This window comes from Tympanuchus pallidicinctus, unplaced genomic scaffold, assembly GCF_026119805.1.
Source record: "Tympanuchus pallidicinctus isolate F22 unplaced genomic scaffold, pur_lepc_1.0 scaffold22, whole genome shotgun sequence".
Lineage (NCBI taxonomy): Eukaryota > Metazoa > Chordata > Aves > Galliformes > Phasianidae > Tympanuchus > Tympanuchus pallidicinctus.
Genome location: NW_026294739.1, coordinates 13,104,503 through 13,124,180, shown reverse-complemented (window position 1 = coordinate 13,124,180; position 19,678 = coordinate 13,104,503). Strand labels below are relative to the sequence as shown.

The window sequence follows — 19,678 nt, the reverse complement described above, 5'->3', positions numbered from 1 at the left end:
TTGTCCCGTTGCTCTGGCCACTCATTTACCACTTCAGCTTTCTCAAAAGCCAAATGCAAAGCAAAAATGCTGATGTTGCTCCTGCGGGGCCAGCTGGCAGGAGCGTAGGTCACCAAGAAGAAATTCACTGGGCTTGTGCCAGGCCTTCGGTGGGGAGGGGGAAATTTGTGCAGGTTTGCCATCAAACAGCAGATGGTGTTCTGGCTTTTCTCTCCCTGCACCCCGACCCTTGTGCACCCCAACTCCTCTCCCTTACGCTCTTAGATACCACCGAAGCGGTGTTTGACTTCATCCAGAGGAGCCGCAGGATGATCGTGGTGCTGAGCCCTGATTACCTGACGGAGAAGAGCATCAGCCTGCTGGAGTTCAAGCTGGGCATCATGTGCCAGAACACCATCGCCACCAAGCTCATCGTGGTGGAGTACAGGCCGCTGCAGTGCACCCACCCCAGCATCCTCCAGCTGAAGGAGTCCGTCTCCTTCGTCACCTGGAAGGGAGAGAAGTCCAAGCGCTCGGGCTCGCACTTCTGGAAGGCCTTGCGTCTTGCGCTGCCACTGCGCAGCCTGAGTGCTGGCTCTGGCTGGAACGAGAGCTGCTCCTCCCAGTCTGACATCAGCCCCGATCCCGTCCAGAGGAGAAAGAGCCGGTTGAAAGGTCGGCCTGAGCCACAGGGAGCCCTCACACCCCCAGCCTCCACACCGAAGGCCAAGCACCGGGCCTCACGCTTCTTGATCTGCCAGTGCTGCGGGACCTACTGCCATGGCGGCAGCAGACTGAAGCGCAAGCGGCGGGCAGTGGCTGAGCCCAGGTGGGAGACCCACCTCTGCAAGGCTGAAGGGCGAGGGGGGCCAGGCAGGAGCCGCCCCGAGCCCCCGCCTGCACAGGGCCCAGCTCTCGCCCTCTGCCATTACAGCGATCTATCAAACAACAATGACTTCTACGTCCTCTAGCTGAGAGACGGAGGTTGGTGGCACTACAGGTGCTGGGCCCATGGAAGACATTCACCGGAGCCTCTGATGTGACATTTATGCAGTATCAGAGGCAGATCCAGTGTCTTTCTACACTGCCTCACTCGCTGTCAGGCACAAAGGACTGCAGCAACATCCCAGCTGTCTTGCTGCTGCTGGTCTGAGCCAGGGACCTGCAATGGCATGCAGAGCAGCAGTCAGGGCTGCTTATGTTGGAGAGCCCTTCTCCTTAACTACATCACCAAGTGGAGCTGAGCATGCCTGAGCATCTCCTCAGCATTTCTTGTGGAAGGGCAGGTCCTGCTGGCACGGTGGGATGGATGCAGGGATGCAGGAAGGGAGGCAGAAGCCGGTGCACATGGGGGGAACACCCAGGGAAGGAGAAGGAGAAGGGTTTGGCAAACAACACTTTGCTAATGAGCTCAATGGGAGCCCAGCCATGCAGGAGTGCACCGTGCAGCATGGTGCTTTATCCACTGTGGTTTAAAAGAACTTGGTCAAACGTTTTAAATCCCTTCTCTCTGAATAAAAGTGAGTTCTTTAACCTGCTGTTGTTACCTGTGGTCTCAGGAAATGGTAAGTGCTGGAGCCTTGCTCACCAGGCAGCACCTGTGAGGTGATTTGCCCACTCTGATGGAGGACACCCTGGTCCCAGTACACCCAGTCTCTTGCTGGACTTGGTCCCTTCCTGGCTTCTCCAGTGATGAATTTGTTCTGCAGCTGTATGGTTGGTTCTGGTCAGTCTGACTTTGCTCTCTTGGGTTTCCAAGGATGTTCCTATATTTTTCCTGCCTTGGAAATGTGACCAGAACCCCCAGGGTACACAGAGTGTGTGGCTGCCAGAACAGACCCCAATTTGATGTCCTCAGATGCAACACTGATAAAATTGCTTGAGCAATTGAGGAGCCACATTTCACCCATGTTGATACTGCTGAAATCATTATGATTCATACACCATTTTCCTTCTCTCACCAGCACCTCTTTCCCAGCAGTGCCCCATCTTTTTTTAACCCTTTATTTTGGATATCAAGCAAAGCTGATTGCTTTCCCGTTACAAGGCACTGTAATCTTACCAGCCTTGCTGCAGCAGACCAAGAAAATGGAAACCAAAGCATGGGTGCTGAGTAGACTAAGTAAAATAAAGGCAAAAACACCCAACCAGCTCATGAGAGATAGAATATTAGACTCTAAAGAACTGTCCAGGCACAGGTTCCTTGGTAATCTCAGGCTGATGCATTTTAAATGGCTCAGATGTTTTGTCCATATGTAGCCATTCTGAATGATGAAATAGGATGGGGATGAATGAGATATTTGGAAAGTGAGTTGATAAACTGCAAAATGCTTTGTGAGAAGTTATCAAAATAATATTAATTGGTTAAATGGTTCCAGTTGCCCTGAAATAGTCTGTCAGTGAGTCTGGCGGAGCTGAAAACAAGAGCGACAGAATTCAAATAGCTTGCAATCAATCAACCTCCAGAGCCAATCTTTGCTATTTGTTGACATATAAACAGCCTTTATGTACCATGGCTGCTCCAAAAGTAATGCCACCTACTTTATGATATTGTTGGATGATGTCAGAAGCATATATTGATGGTATGGAAGTGGAGATTGATCCTTCCCACCAATACTCTATTACATTTTGTTGCAATGTGACAGATGACAACAGAGGAACAGTCTGACAAAGTGGAATCTGACATGGAAGTGTGTATGAAGCAAAGGTGTGTTACTGAATTCCTCCATGCAGAAAAAATTGCACTTACTGACATTCATTGACAATTGCTGAATGGTGGATGTTGGCACAGTGAGGCAACAGGTAAGGACACTGCTGCTCGTGTTGCTTCAACAGGGCTAGTGCAAATTTACTGCTCTTTCTACTACCCATCAACTGTCCCAAGGTATTGGTTGCTCAGAAACAAATGTTGAGAGAACACTGGATTGCAGTGCAGAACTGTAAGCCTTTGCCTCTGAGGCCAAGCTCACAGAGACTGAAGCTGTGCTGGCTGGTTTGTTTCAGCGGGGACAAAGGCATGAAACAATGGAACACACTTCAGTTGTGTTTGTCTCTCTTCCTAAGCATATTGCTTAGAAATGCCCCCAAGCACCTGAACAAAGTCCTGTTTAAGACCAGAATAGACTTCTTTTCTCATGGTTTGACTTCTGCTCCGTGAAAATCAGATACCTCTGTTCATATCTCATCTGACAGTGACTGGTGCAGATGGACTGTAGCCGCTGCTATCCTCTTTGATACACGTGCATTAGTTAATTGTATACAAAAATGCAATTACTTCTGCAGTTACCTGTCCCCACAGTACTATTATCCCTGCCCTCCTACACAGTTATCTCAAGAGATAACTAGATTTGTATCATAATTTCCATTATCTCTAATACATTCAGTTAATACTCATATAACCTGGTATATCCTACCTGTGGTGTGCAGTGGTACACGGATACTAGGTCATAATGTGCAGAGCCTTTTGTGCAGTATTTCAGCTGCTACTGAGATGTTTTTAATCTGTGGAAGGCTGGTGATGAAGACACTGAACAGAGCTGGCTAGGAAGCTCAGGAGCATGATCTCCCTGATCATCAATCTCCACTTTAGTAACTGCAAGGCTGAGTACCCAGGAGGTCTCCTCTTAGTAAATTCTGTGTTTATAATAGGCTGCCCCTCACTTCTTCAGTCCCAACATCAACAACAATTCTGTTCCTGAGTTAGACCAAATGCTGATCTTGAAGCATCTGATCTAAGAGTATTTATAGCAGAAATTTTCCCAAATGATGACAAGACTGTGAAGGAACTCACACAAGCCAGAAATAAGGAAAAAATATATAGGAGGCAAGGTTTGACTCTTGAGCACATGGGTGTTGGTGATTCCTACTGCTACTGATCATGCTGCAGAGAGGCTGCAGCTCTAAAAAGACAATAAAAACACCACCCAGGTCCCTCTGTAAAGACACATAAATGTTGCAGAACGGTTTTTAGAAGAATATGACTTTAATTCCTCATAACGTTGGACACAGCAACTGTCAGACATGCAGGATGCAACATTTACACCAGCATGCCTGTAATCACTGAGATGATTTGTACCTTGCTAAAATAGGTTTGCCATAAGGTCATTTGATTGCCATCAAAGAGTTTTCCAACTCATCAGCAGTTAGTTCAAGTGAATAATCTATCTTATCCTTAAAATGATGCTTGATCTTTGTGTTGCTTGCTTTTGCTTCCAGACAAGGTTCTTGTTGCACTTTCCTTTGCTGCGGCAAAGAGACTTCTCAGGGATTTTTCTATCTTTTGAAGGTATTTGCACACTGTTGACAAATCATCTGGCAAACTATTGCTCATGAGAGGTTTCTTCTTAAGTTTTACAACACGTTTGCTTCCTTTTCTTTGCTATTTAATTTTTCAGCACCATTTTCAGAATGCGGGGCTCCTCTTTCTTTGCCTTTGTAAGGAGATGAAGTCCCTGATCCACAGTTATTCACTGCCTTCTGCTGCTCCTTCCTTTGTGCCACCACAGCTCAGTAGGAAACCAGACTTTATTGCTCATCCACTCCAACACCTTTTCCAAGGAGGTGTTATGGCTGAGATGTCCCCCCTCGCTCTGCCGGCATGATCTTAGATGAATTTTTTGTTATGCTGCTCTGTATTTGCTTGGGGCAGTGCATCAGCCAATCCGGATCACGTTGCATGCTTGGTGAAGCGGGAAATAGTGATGACAGGCAATCTCTGTGCCATCTGCCACAGTTATTAGCAAACGATGTTTTATTTATCTGCAGATGAGCCATGAAGACACTGACTCCCATTGGAAACATGTTCAATGACAGGTTCTCATCTTTTGAGATCTACAGGTTAATGGATGAAGAACCAAAATCCACCATTAAGGCACGCAGAGTTATGCTTAACAGAAGACTCCCGTATCTATGCACCTACAGTTAGCAGCCACGCTGGAAATACTATTGATGTGAAAAGGCCATTTGAGAGGCTGTATTCCCATAAAACCATGTTTGTTGGCTACTAATCAGTTATGCTGACACCATGAAATTCAATATGTGGGCAATTCCATTCTTATCTTTCCAATACTTTGATCCATTCTGGCAATGATCCTGCAGTTGTCCATAGAGATTCACAAAAAATCAGTTTCCTATTCATAGGAATTTTTGCTGTTTTGGTTATTTTTCCTCTTCTGTTATCAAAACAGAGCAGAAATAGCACAAGATGACATCAAAATTATCCATGACTAAAATGTTTTCTTAACGATCTACATGCATAGCAAAAGCAAAATATCTAATTCCCAATTTAACTTCTATTTTCTTTAACATAAACAGATAAAATGTGCTATGCCAAGAGTGTAAAAAATATGTCAGTATTACATCTCTGGATTTTATTTTGTGTTTTGTTAAGCACGCTTTGTTGAAACCAGTCCATTTGCAAACGCTTCAACTTCAGTGAAAACAGCATTTTCCTCTGAAAAATTTCTCCCAGTATAAATATGCCATCAGGTCTGCTTTTGTCATCACACCAGCCTTTTTCTACTGGCCTAGCATTCTCAGTTTCCAGTGTTTGAGGTTTCCCAGTATTTTAAGATTTATTAAAGAATTAAGTCAATGATGCCATAAGCTCCTCAACCAACACTCCAGCAACTGAAAAGGCTCTGACTGTATTCTTACAGCTAGTTGGAATAAATCAACATGTTTGCATATCAGATCATATCAGCTCCTCAAATCTCACTGTGTTTGTGTGTCAGGTCCAAGAACTTGGCTGTGGGTAATGTCTTACTACCTCTTTCCTCTCATGTATTGCCAACACAAATGGAGTTGTCTCGGAAGACTGTAATCCTTGCCTTCTGCTTTGCTCACACTCTTTCAGTGCACAGTTGCCAATGAAAGAAAATCCTGCTCCTTTCATGCTTAAATTTTAATTGCATGCTCCTTTCTGTAGGCAGACGAAAGTCAAATCTATCGTTTTGTTTCACATCTCTGTCTCAAATGCATCTGCACCGCTGGTGGTGATGCACTAGAGAACAGCTGTTTGCTCCCATCCATCATCAGGCTCGCTGACATATGCTCATTTACCTGCATTTAACATCCTGATAGAGATGAACAGCATTCCAAACTCACTCACTACACCATTCAGATTTGCATGCATTGAAAAAACAGGAACACTGGCTAGTTTCATCTGCTCCAAAAGTACAAGTCAGAATTCTAGCTCATCTGAATAGTAAATGTTCAGTTGGTCTACTCTTTGACACAAAGATGGGCCTGAATGAAGAAAATAGAGGGCATCTGGGCTAAGCCACAAACACCCACACCTTGCATCTTTGCTTTGTTTTTTTCCTAGAATTGAGCCAGACCTCTTCCACACTCCTCCTCTTACCCCTGCCAGGCTCCCACGCACAGACATCCTTGGGAAGATGCCCAGAGCTCACTCCATACTTCAGTGCAGCTCGATTTCTTGCAATTCTTACAAGAATTTTAGCCTCAGAGGAACCCACAAGCACCACTTTTTTAAGTAGATCAAAATCCTTCCTGTCCCTGGAGACAGGGGAATGGGACTCTGAGCATGTGATGGAGCTGTAGGTGTCCCTGTTCATTGCAGGCAGTTGGACCAGATGGCCGTTAAGGGTCCCTTCCAACTCAAAACATTTTGTGATTCTATGAAAACTATTTATCTCCCCATGCTTGCTGCTAAATTACCTGCCCCTCTTTCTCGCTTGTTTGCATCTCAGGCTTCCCATTTGCCATTGTAATGCATATAACCAGCATTCAAATCCTGTCGGTTGCTCTGCACAGCAGAGCAGGCTGGATGTTAGAGGAAGGCAGACTCAGCAGGTGGCTGGGGTTCATTGCCTGGATGTGTTCCAGCCCGTCTTCTTCCTTTTTTCCCTTTTCTCCCTCTTCTCTCAAATACAGCAGCTTGTACCCTGCCTTTACACCTCTATCTTGTAGAAGTGTCTGGGTAATTCACAGTCTCTACCATATTCCTCCTTTCCGTCCTCCTCCACAGGTAAGAATATATGTGCTGCACAGATAACAGGAGACACTTTCTACCGTAAAGATTCTCTGCTCTAATTTTGAGCAATTCCAGCTGTACAGAGCCTGACAGCCCAGGCTGCTGGAGGTACACCAAGCCTCCCCAGACCAGCCCAACACACAACAAAGAGCTCAGCACAGCAGATGTTTTTGAACGGTACCTTCACCAGCAGTCTGCATGCAGACACCTGTTTGCCAGTTACCAGCACCATGCTGGAGCATTCAGATCTGAACAGCCTGCGGTGTCACCTCCTGTCACCGGTTGTTTCAGCTTGGTGGACAGCTTGCATTTAGTAGGTGATGTTATCAGAGGAGATGGAAGAAGTAAAGATGTGACAGAGAAAATAGATCATATTGTTCTATTAAAATAAATATTCATCTTGGCATTTTCAGCTGTACTCTTATTTACGGCAGAGTGACTTTAGTGACTTTCATTCCTTTTTCATTTTTTTTCCCCCCAGAAACAGCACTTGGCAGGCAAATAGCATCTCTCCATTACAGTACTACAAAGTGAAACGCTGGCCACTCATTTCACAGACCAAAGCTAAGTCTTATTATCCCCAGTTTCGCCAGTGCTTTTATTGAAACACTAAAATAAGAGTAACTTGCCCAAAAGCACTCTCTAGGACTATTGTTGAGAATTCACAGCTGCCTGGCTTGAACCTTAACAGCATTCCGCATTAGCTGCGGTCACCTTTATAACTCAACTGGAATACCTACTACATTGTTTGATTTTCATTCCCTCTCAGGCTGGCATTTGGTCTTTCTTTTTAAATACCATGTGCTGTAACCTCCCTCCCCTTGCAACCAGGGACAGTTAGAAGCTCTTGCTGCCTCTTGCCCAGCTGTAAGAGCAGAGCAGGTAGGACTAATAATGGACAGCAGCTACATCAGTATTATCCTTTTATTTTTTTCTCCTAAAATAAAGGAAAAAAAAAAAAAAGGAAAAAAAAAGGAAAGACTACAAAGCTCTGTTCTGAGATACTTAGAACCAGCTGTTTTCTATCATCAAATAACACTGATGATGGGGAATATCCTTACAAGCCCCACTTTCATTGCTTCAGGCAACTCATTTAAGCATTCCCCCATTAACAAATTAGTCAGTGCTGCTGTTTATGTCATCTGTGCCTGAGGAATATGGTAAAGTAAACAACCTTCATGCCACACCTGAGAAGCAGGGTTGGATTGGAGTTGCTGTGTATTTGCTTTGAAAGCAGAGGTGGATGTGATGGTCACTAGGGATAACTTGTCCTATGGATTGTATGGTACGGTACTGATTACTACTCCCCTTAAGAAAATAACACGGCAGTCTAGATATATGAGTGTTTTTCAGAAAATGTATTATAGGTAATTGGTTAGACAGAGACATCGTTGCAGAGCAGAGACAAGTTTTGAATCTTTTAGGCTTAGGTTTTTCAGGTGCAGTGCAGCTTCTGTATTTTCTTTACAAAAATAGAAGACAATTTTGCTGGTGCTTTTCCCTACTGTTTTCAAAATGACCTCCTTTGATTTTTGAGGTTCCTAGTGCTTGCACAGGTGACTAGACAAGACTACTCTCTTCTCTGTATCTTCACACCCTCTTAGCACCAAATGGATTCTTTAATTGATGAGCTCAATGCTGCTCAGTGTTCATCTCCCACTCCAGGAGATGGTTAACCCTTCTTATCAATCTGCCCTACAGTAGCTATTGGAATATGCAGCCTAATCTGGACAATCTTAGTCATGAAAAAAACAAAACGCATTTTCCATTGTGGGACTTTGTTTTATTTTTTCCATAATTGTTTGTTGAATTTTTTTTCTTCTAACTATCTGTCTACAACTCCTTATCTGGATTTTGGTCAGGGATGCACACAGGGTCTTGCAAAATTGCATTCAAGTCTTTCACTGCACAGAAACTGGATAATCAGCAATGATAAACGCATGTGAAATCCATAAGCACTTTGCACTTTTCCCCACTGTGCCATCAGGTGTAGCTAGTACAGGCTCATTAACACACTGGGAGTATCACACCCTTCTGAAGTGCCTGGAAGGTGGGAGATGTGAGAGGATTATTTTGTCCTGTTCTGCTTTTTGAGAGATGTCTACCCCAGGACCTTGGCACTCTGATCAGGCAGTTCTTTTGAAATGCCTTGCTTGCTCGGGACACTTCTGCATAGAGGCGTCATCTCTTATTGCGCTAATGTGCATAGCAGGAGCACTGCAGTATTTACTCTGTGCTCAGGATGGGAGCTCTTCCAGCCTCCCCCACTTACTTCACACACTTTTCAAGCTGCCCAGTGTATCTCAAGAGAGAGGAAAGTGGTTGCTAAAAATAATGATGTAGAAGTTATTTATGGCCTGGCCCGCATTGACCCTGCGGCAGCCATTACACAATGAGGTACAAAGAAGCCCTTATCTGGAGGAGCACAGCCTGTCATACAGCCCACAAGTTACCAAGGGGCAACCCTGGCTTTTCAATCAATTCTGAGGAATGTGAGGCCTGGACATCCCACTTAGATGCCCAATCTTGTTGAGCAGGATCTGCCAAGCTGCTTTCTTACACCTTCTAATTTGGATGAAGCCCTGGTAGAAGCCATCAGAAGGAGCTGCACTACTCAGCAGTGTGGTCCCTCTCTTCCAAAAAGCTGAGGGCAGCCAAAGCAGGTCTTTCAAGCTAGAATTTAGTTCAAGATAATTATTTTTTTTTCTCTCCTTTCTTCAAGGATTTGCAGTAACCCACGGAAGGGAAGGGAGACTTAAACCTTGGCTGATGTTGAGTTTCAGGCATAGTAATTGGATTTAGTTCACAAATGCATATTTGCTCTGGGTAGCTTTTTCAAATCCTGGTGAAGCCAGAGGAAAATCGGAAAACCCTTGTTTTTATCTATAACTAGGTCTGAGGAATTGAAATGACTCAAAACACGGTGCAAGAAATACCCAGCCTTTTCTTCTGAACTTTCTCCAATGTCAGATAGGTTTTGGTTACGCTCATTTCTTCACTGGCCTTATGGTTGCTGATCTGCAAAGGTCTGTACTAAAATTTCCGCTTTCTCTTGTTACCATGAGGATGTGAGAAACAAGCTTATGAAGATAAGAAGGTAGAAGATTCATTTGATATAGCGGGTGATGTGGTGAGTGGCAGCCCTGTCCGCAGCAGGGGGTTGGAGCTCAATGATCTTTAGGGGTCCATTTCAATCGGAGCCATTCTATGTATAGTGGCACAGATGGGATGCAAATAGAAGTTACAGGAATAGTAGCACTTCCTTGCCTGCTCACTCAGTAACTCAGTGCCCATGAGTCAGAGGTGGTTGGAGCATAGCTTCTTAGTCTGCTTATGGGATGGCAGAGGAAAGAGCAGCGGAAGCCTCACCAATCTGGGACTCCACACAGTATTCCCTTCCCCACTAGATCACTTATCACCTCAAGGAAAACATTCGTTCTCATCAAATCCCTGGCAGAGATCCTCATCATGTTATTCTTTCGGTACTAATGATGGGATGCTCAGTAATCACTTGCATGTCCTGGCTCCTGGAAAGACTGATCCCCAAAGCCCCTCTTTCCTTCTCTTCTGAGGATCATTGCACTTGTTCTTCTTCTCTCTTTTGGGACCTATACTGTAATCCTTGCCTTCTCAAATGCAATCACTAATGATTCAGAGATTTAGTTCAGCTAATTCTTTACGCACTCTAGGGAGAATTTCAACAGCCTTTGCCAGCTTGAACACACGGCTTTTCTTTAAACCTGAATATTTCTTTAACTCGTTCTTCCACTAAGCTGCTTCAGAGAAATCTGTTCCCTTGCAATAATTAGCTACGCTAATTGCCTGGTTATAATTGACTTGTTTATTAAAAATAGGACAAAGTAATTCTGAGTATTTCAGCTTTGATGTGCTTTCCTCCACTGGCTCCTTTTCCTCTCTGAGAAGTGTAAGGTCCTTTTATCACAACCCATTCCTCTCCTGCTTGCACCTGTGCCTCTCGTATTGAAGATGCCAGGTCACAGTGCTCCCCCCTCAGAGCTGCCCAGAAATAATCAGAGCTTTGCCATTAGAAATGCATCTCTATGCAACACAGATGTAAAGCCATCCTATGTCAGGATGCATCTGGGAACAAGGAGGAGAACTGCTTCTGGTTAACCCTTCCTATTGCTTGCTAGCATTCCTGAGTTGCTCTCTTATTGGATGATTCTCAGCTTCTTCAGCATGCATTTGGAAAAGAGCACCAGGTTTACATTCCTGATGCTTTTCTACCTCTTGTAAGTGTCAAGAAGAGCAAAGGAACACCAACTATGAAAGTCAACTGACTAATTTCTTGTTTTCCAAGTTTAAGTAAGTTGCTGACTGCTAAGGTGAGTAGTAAACTAACATGTGTGTGATTATTGTAGATCTGCTGCTGTTGTTTTCCTTCCTGTGATGCACTTGGTTATTACCCGGTCTTGAGTTGGGTTATAGAACAGTCCTGTAATTCTGAAGAGTTAAAAAACAAACAAACAAAAAAACAAACAGGAAGAAAGTTGTAAAAGCTGTCTTAATTATTTTCAGGCTGATCTGCTTTTGGAAGGACTGTTGGTACAGTCCCCAGGGTGGTAAAGCTAAGCATGGATTGGCACCCGCATGCACTGTAACCAACAGTGAATGCAGGCAAAAAAAAAAAGCAGATATAAAAGCAGCCCATATAGGCATATATTTTCGGTTGTATCTACCCATTTTTAAAATTAACTTTAGGAAGAGAAGGGCCATTACCAAAGCTGGGCCATCACCAAAGCTGAGCCATCACCGAACTCACCTTGCTTAATGCCATCTAGTGGCAGCTGGGAGATGGGAGCTCTCAGAAGAGCACAACTTTTGGAGAACATCTCATCTTTTGGGAAAGTGGCAAAGCAACCAACAGTTGTTCTCAGTGCTGCAAAGATAAAATCAGACGAAGTTGCTCTCAATAGTATTCTGGCATGAATATACCTCCAGATCCGTAGCAGAGCCCAACACAGATGTCAGGACTGGCATGGCTGTCATCTAGAAAAGCCCCAGTAAGAAGTAATGAGTAAATGTGATTTATTTAGTAGGAGAGAACTAAAACTAACAAGAAGAAAACACAAACAAACAAAAAACACCTTCAAAACAAACAAAAAAGAACAACTTCTTAAAAAAACAAAACAAAACAAAAAAATCAAATGTGTACCTCTGGGTCTCCAGCACGGACATAGAGCCAGTGCCAAAGGTATTTTGCCACAGTCGTCATGGAAGTATACTGCAGTTTCTTCCAAAGTTTCTTCCTACAGCAGGCCTAAATGCTTTAACAGCAGGAGCCAAAATTTTTCTCTCTTACCAACAGTATCTCAGCTGTCAGTGGTGATTTGCAGCAAATCCCAATTAAGACCGGGTGCAATTGTAGGTAATAACAAGATAAAGCATACTTTTTTTGTTTATGCCGTTGAAATTTACAACTGGGCATTTCACCTCATAAAGCCTTTCCTCTCTTATTCACTGGTTAGTCCAGGCAGACTTTGATTTCTACTGAGTCCAATGAGTGGTTTGAGACAATATCTTCCGGCTTGCCTGAAATGCTCTTTTTGATAGATATTTGCATAAATACTCAGGACTTTTTCTGGGCTCAGATTTTCCATCAAAACTCATTTATAGTCTCAGATGTTGGTTGGTTGGTTTTTGACTCAGTGACACTAGAATACAGTGTCGTTTATTTTTAATGTTCTTGCTTGAGTATTTGAGAAAATACTAATATTTACAATTGGTCTAAGCAGATACAGTTTGAGCTTCTGTAGAATTCTTTGTTTATATACAAAAACATGAAAATGGATGTTTTCCATCACATGATTGCTTTGCATTCTGATTATAAGAATTGACTGTATGAGAATTGCCAAAGAGAAATTTTATTTTATTTTTTCCCAATTTCTGTGGTGCTAAGAAATACAGTTCCATTTGCTTTCTTGGATTATCTGTAGTAAAGGCTTTTCTAATTTAGCAAAGATGGACTAACATTTTAAAAATTTAAAATATTTAGTATTTCCCTTTATAGGAATAAATACTGTCTCTGTACAGTATTTTCAGACAACTTGCTTTCCATATAGCTCAGCTATGCCAGCTATCTAGATATGGTCTATAATCCCTATCTTCCCTGCTACTGCTTGAACAAAGATCAGTTATTACTTTCTCAACTAAAAGCTCTTTTAACATTCACATACACAGAGCATAGATCATAAAGTCTATGGCCCCATAGATCACAAATTATGAGCTCATATGCTGATGAATTGTCAATTGTTTCCAAGGGGTTTGTAAGCAACACAGTTCTGGAAAGGAATGTAGAGCCACTATTTTTTCTTCCATTATTCATCCATTCCTTTTTCCCAGCAAATAGCCTCTTTTCAGTTCCAGTGCATGTGCAGACTAGAAATAACATCAGCCCTGGAGGATTTTCCTTTAACACTCACTGAGACATTCATTCCCCAATTTAGGGTGTCTGTTCTCAACTTTTCAGAATAGCTTCTCTTGCTCCACGCTTGCAGTGCCCAGACTGCTCTGGAAGAGTGATATTCTCAATGAAGCCAAACAAAGTCAGAACAACTCCTTCACTTGTCCACTGCCCTGCAGACATAGCAGGGACCTGATTTAATAAATCAAAATAGATGGTGCAGAAACCCTGTTTTCTGCTTTATAGTCGCTAGAGGGCAAAGCAGGTCTCTGCAAGGTAACCCGGCAGCCCAAAAGGAGATGCCTGGTTCAGCATCTGCAGTTTTGGCAGACCATTAGTAGCCAGGAAATTACTGGGGTTACCCAGGTTTAACTCAGACATGGTCAAGTTTGCCCAGAGACAGCGATTCTCATGTGTTTCTGGGTTTGGGGCACAGCATTGATCTTGTTTTGCTTTTATGCTCTATGAGACCAAAGGGCAGATCTGGAATCACTCCCTTAAGTCAATGTGAAGCTAGCCAGGAAAGCAGAGGAGGACAATGGGAGAGTGAAACCTGGATATTGTAACTCCAGAACAACAGGATATCTTCTCAGCATGGCTATGTCTTCAGTTTATGGAGAAAATTTATCTAAGCCAGGATAATGAACAGTGTCAAAGAAACCTTGCTTCAGTAGGAAGGGACCTTTAAAGCTCATCTGGTCCAGCTCCATGCAGTGAACAGGGACATCTACAGCTCTATTAGATGCTCAGAGCCCTGTCCAGCCTCACCTTGAATTTCTCCAAGGACGGGGCATACACCACCACTCTGGGCAACTTGGAGTTTTTTTTTTTTCTCTTCCACAGGAAGGGTTTTTCAGTCCACAGGGCTTTGCTCCAAATAGGAGTCAGATTATAAACTGCACCTCATGTGAGTTGGTACACCTGACCATGAGCCAAAACCAACAAAGCCTGTGCGTGGGCCTTGCTCCGGTGAAATAATTACTTTTGGAGTTGTGCAAATGCCCCACGTAGAGCCATTCAGTTGAGATCTTCTATTAACTTGAAATGCCTGAAATGAACAGGGTGCATGCAATGGTCAGCAAAGTCTATGGCAGCACAAAGGAGCCTGGAAAAGCCAAGGCTTCCAGTGAATGGATCATGGGTTGGCACTCTCCAGTGGGTGATTTTGGAAAAGAAGAACTCTTCCCATCTTGCACTGAATTGATTCTGGGTGGTTGTCTCTAACTTTGGAAAGATCAGCACTATATGGCCTTGTGACAGTGTGAGGAGGTGAGGGAAGGGCTTACATTAACCTTTAATGTAGTGTAGGATCTTTTAGAGGGCCAGAGGTTGCGAATTGGCAAAGTAGTTACCATCAAGTGCAGGAAGTAATCAAAAACAATGGGATGTGGGGGACTGACCTTTATTTTCTGAACGGATTTCATGAGCAAGACAGATTCCCATGACAGCCAGTAGGAGGATGTATTTCTCTCTGATGCATCTGCATGTGAACTTACTGTAGGAAAGAAAAATCTAAAGCTGCTTTTTTTTGCTTTTATTTTTTATTATTTTTTTATTTTTTTTTAGCTCATTTAAAATAAGACATCTGAATGCCTAGTTGGACTAAGAAGCCCCAGCTCACACTGAGCATAGGGATAATTGCAAGTTCTCATTGCTTCTGGAAAATGGGACATTAAATAGGTCATTACATGTAGCATCAGCAGTCTCATTTTGGCCAAAGCTGAAGAACTTTGTTGAAAGGCAAACAGAGGCTTGCATTTGCACTGGGTGCAGATAGGCTGACCATTCCTACAACATACATGGCACTGCAACAGTGCAGGCAACCCGGGAGCCTTCATGCACGTGTGGTATTTAATCATCTGCCTCTTCTAGGGGATCACACCTTTTCTCTGAAAATGGCAATCAGTTTTATGTTTTTAGGTCATCAGCCCAAGCCTGGTTCAGGATGGAAAGCCATTCAAACAGTGGCTCCAGAGGTCTGTTTATCCTGATATGCTGTTTCCAGCAGTGACAAAAGCAGCACATAGGAAAATAGGTAAGGACTAGACAGGGAAATAAGAGTCTCCCAACTCTAAACTATTTGATGCTCAGGAAATCCTCCCAGATCTGAAAGGAGGTTCTGTGTCATTAGTAATTCTCAATGTTTTCCTCTTTCTGTAAGTTACTCTGCTTTCCTCGATCTTACTTAGGCTTGTAGCATCCCCTGCATGCATACATGGGGACAGGTTAAATGAAGTTGAGGAGAGAATAGAAGATAATGGATACAAGAAACAGTGGGAAGCAGCATGAGAAAGCAAGATTCTCTACTGGCTCTATTTCTCCTTTATGCAATTACAAAGAGGCCTTTTCCCAACATTCTGGATCTTTGGATGTGTTGAAATGATTTGTGAAGAATTAGGAAAATACACAAACGCACAAAGTAGTAGGTATTTAGCACAAATGTGAGCAAACAAACCAACTGTGGGACGATGGGATGACCCCACCCAAACCCACATGTGTTCTATAGGTCCCGGAAACAAAACTGAGGTCTCAAATAGCATCATTGTACTACAGTGAGCTCTCTTTTTTTGAAACATTAAATGATAAATGTTTAAACAGCTGCCCTCACAGGATTCGGGGAAGGAGAGCAGTAAGGCATTGTCTTGTATTAAAGCCACAACTGGAGCTTGGCCAGAATTGAGGAATTTGTAGGTGACCTGAGTACATTTTTCATGCATTTTGCTGAATCCCCTGCATGGCGTAACTCTCTGTGGGAGATTTAGCCAAACAGTTTGAAGAAAAGAAAGAAATGTGGACAAACCAGCTTCTGTGATTTATTGCCTCAAAGCCATTCACTAGAAATTGTCCCAGCTGGTCATAAACTACATATTTCCTACTTCAGTGGAGGAGAAGAAGGGTTCTGGATGCACATTTTACTGAGATAGAGATCTCTATTCTTTAATTTATCTCATACACTTAGGACAAATAAATGGCGGTGTTGATCTTATCCTCTGCCTAATTTCTTGTTCGTTTTCCTTTGCTCTGCCCCCCAACCCCCCTGCCACCTATTCCCCCAAGGTCAGGTGAGACTTACAGAAAGAGAAATAGGCCCATCTCTTATGGAACAAGATGGGAAGGTTCTTGCATTAGTTTTATATTTGGCTGGAGGATTGATAAAGCTCATAAATCAGTAACCTTGAAGTTCAAGACAGAGTAATCTACTTAGTAACTACAATGCCTCACCAGACGTGATCCTAGAGAATACAAATACTCAGGGAAAAGAGTCTTTAGTCTGCTGATTGTGATTTTCTTCAAAACACATGCTGAGATTATAGGTCCGTTAATTAAAAACACTGTGAAGGCCTGAGTGTGGATCCACACTAGTGTTTGTGTTCAGATCAGGAGCTCATTTTAGAGGTAGATTGTTTTGCATTGTGGTGCCATCCTACGAGTGCTTGAATTAGTGTTCTTTTGCAGGAAGCTTACCTGGCAGACGTGATGTGCTCTTCTAGTCACTATTTGGCAATCAGTTCCTGGGACCAGACTGTGGATAGCATGAACCAAAAATACTACTACTACTAATGGAACCTGACTATGAAATACATTTACTGTGAATGTCAGGTCCTCAACAAAAAATGTCCTGGTCCATGGCTCCTGTTAATACACACTACTTGCTAACGCAGAATACAGTCTTAGAGAATGCATAGATGATCCTCAGTTAATTTGAAGGCTTCATGGCTGAGCAATTCCAATAAACCACAAAATAACAATAGGAAATTAAATGTGCCAGAGGCGAGGTGACGTGTGGCCCTTCATCTTATGTGTCATCAATCTGCCCACGAGACATGTGAAGAACAACTAACCATTTTCTGTTGTGACAGATTGGAGTTGTTTAAAATAAGAGTGGTCTTGTCCTGCAGCCTTGGGGCCCTGCAGCCAGAGATCCTCCAGAAGTGAGCTGGGGGTCATTTTGTTCAAGTGCTGGCAACGTCTCTGAGTTTCTAGTGGCAGATTGTGAAAGGTTTCTCAGTTTATTGCTCGGGGCTTTCCGTAAAACAACTGAATGCAAGCGTCTTTCTCTCCCTCTCTCTGAGACACATGCAGGTGCTAACACCCCACCTTATGTCAACCACCATCTCAATAATAAGAGAATTGCTTTACCCTCAGTTTTTTACCCAGATCCAGTCACCATCGATGGTTAAAAGGAAGTTCACAGTGGTGCTGCAAATCAGAACAAACTGTGATGTCTGGCTCTGCTATACAATTTTTTGTTAAAATATTTTTTAATTAAAAGCACTAAAAATATTAAGTATGTTCTGGAAAAGTTTAACAATTCTGATTGTTTGCCAAAAAGCGCTTTGGCTGAAAATTTGCTTTCGATTAAGATATATTGCTTCTTCAGTAACTTCAATAATAAAAAGTTTTAAGTATTCTTTCTGTGAGACATTTAAGGAAATTACAGGCAGTTAAAATGTAAAGGATTTTTAAGAACCCTGAAAAAAGAATATCCTACCAGGGCTCCTCTGTTTTGTTTTGCTTTTAAATCTATGAGGCCTGATGCACTGATACCTTTACCATCAGCACCATGGAAACCACAGTCTACCTTCTCACTGTAGACTGCCTTCTCTCCTTTCTGTGAACTCTGGAGTTCTATTTCTTCCCAGACATCCTCAGCCTTGCCCTCTTCTTGCTCATCCTTTGCCGCTTACATGTGACGTATTGCTTTTACAGACAACCTGGTTTATAATGATTGAAAACAGGCATACCTCTTGCAAAAAGTCCACCAGTTTCTGCAGCCTTGGTGTTTTCCAACCTGAGCACCTCATTTGTCCATTTTTTCAGCTGTGGAGAGGTTACAGCACCATGCTGGCTATGATTTCCTTTACTTAACAGGTGCTGGTGATACTATGTTTTGCAAATGAGGCATTTCATAAACTGCGATGAAGATAAAGAACTTCTACAGGCAGGGGAGGGTGGAATAGGACGGGGGGGGGGGGGGGGGGGGGTGGGCAGAGAGTGACTGTGCAGATAAATCCTCCGCACTATTGAATCTTTTCTAGCAGAGAAAAAAGACAAACATCAGAGAAGTCATGCTTCAATTCCCTACCATTGCATTATCTTTTTCATTTGCTAGCTCAAAATAACTACAAGTATGCTGCCCTCCTTGAAACGGCCTCCTTGAAAATTAAGTGTACATTTCAAAGACTGTGTACAATATAACTCTTTGTGTTTGGCTTGGAGAAATGTTTGTTGAGTGGAAAGAAGAAAGGAATTTAAGTAGCTGGTAGTAATCAAACGTTCTACCACTGCCCAATTAAAATGCATGGAAAGTAAGGACAGGCCTTGACCATGCTGGACAGGAGTTGCATCTTGTGACCTTACAAAAGAGTGGAGCTCTTGACAGAGCACTGAATAGTCAAACCATTAGCAGTGAAGAAGGAGAAGGATATTTTTATTATTATTCCAAACTTAGCAAATTGATATTGTTATTTTCTCTTGGTTCTCCAGCTCAGTACTTCCCAAGTAGGACTTCTGATGAGTTGTCAGGGGAACCAATGCTGAACTCACCCCCAGGTGACACAATCTACCTGCTCTACACTCCCCAAGCAAATCATGCAGGACTGCTGATCTGGATCACCTTTTGTTTGCTGAGCACTGTGCAGATAAGACCTATTAGCTCAAATAAGTGGGTAGGACTGAACTTTCTTAATATGTATTTGTTCTGTCCTCATTTCTTTTCATTTGGTCTCAGGTGCCAAAGCCTGCCAAACACGTTACCATAATGATGATTATACTGAGGCCCTGGAAAATTAGAATTAAATACGTGTATTTTTAGTAAGTTGAGACATCATATAAAAAGGAACTCTAAATCTAGAGTAAATAGCTATCAACCTACTTCTGTTTGTGTTTCAGTCCAATTGTCTACATGTGCTATTCCTCATGTTTTAAAACAATACTTCGAGCTGAGGTGATGCCAGGCTGCATCTCAAGATACCTTAGCAGCACGTACCTCACTAAGGAGAAAAACTTGGGCTCTTAGTTCTTGTGTTGCCCTAAGCTTTGATGTATTTCTTTCCTACTGTCATAGTTCTCTGTGAGTTAGAAACTACCTAGGCATGTTTCAGAGTTAGCTTATTACATGGGGTTTTGCTTAAGCCAGAACTAAGTAAGCTTATTTGAAGCCTCACTGTTATGAACACCTTAAAGAAAATCAACTTTATACATGCATAAAAAGTACCTCCGTTAGTGCTTGAAATCTAAAAAAAATGCTAATTTGGTGCAATGGCAATGCTAATTTC

At 42.8% G+C, this 19,678-nt stretch overlaps 1 protein-coding gene across 4 annotated transcripts in view; it reads left to right on the top strand.

Annotated features, from left to right (window-relative positions):
- Positions 1 to 1,466, top strand: part of IL1RAP (interleukin 1 receptor accessory protein) — a 40,964-nt gene extending 39,498 nt beyond the window's left edge. For 3 of the 4 annotated variants that reach the window (XM_052687448.1, XM_052687447.1, XM_052687446.1), the window contains exon 11: positions 265 to 1,466. In XM_052687448.1, coding sequence (XP_052543408.1) covers positions 265 to 950 — 686 coding nt within the window. In that variant the 3' untranslated portion in view covers positions 951 to 1,466. The remainder of the gene's footprint in view (positions 1 to 264) is intronic. The other variant, XM_052687449.1, reaches the window with a different exon arrangement.
- The last annotated feature ends 18,212 nt before the right edge of the window (positions 1,467 to 19,678 follow it).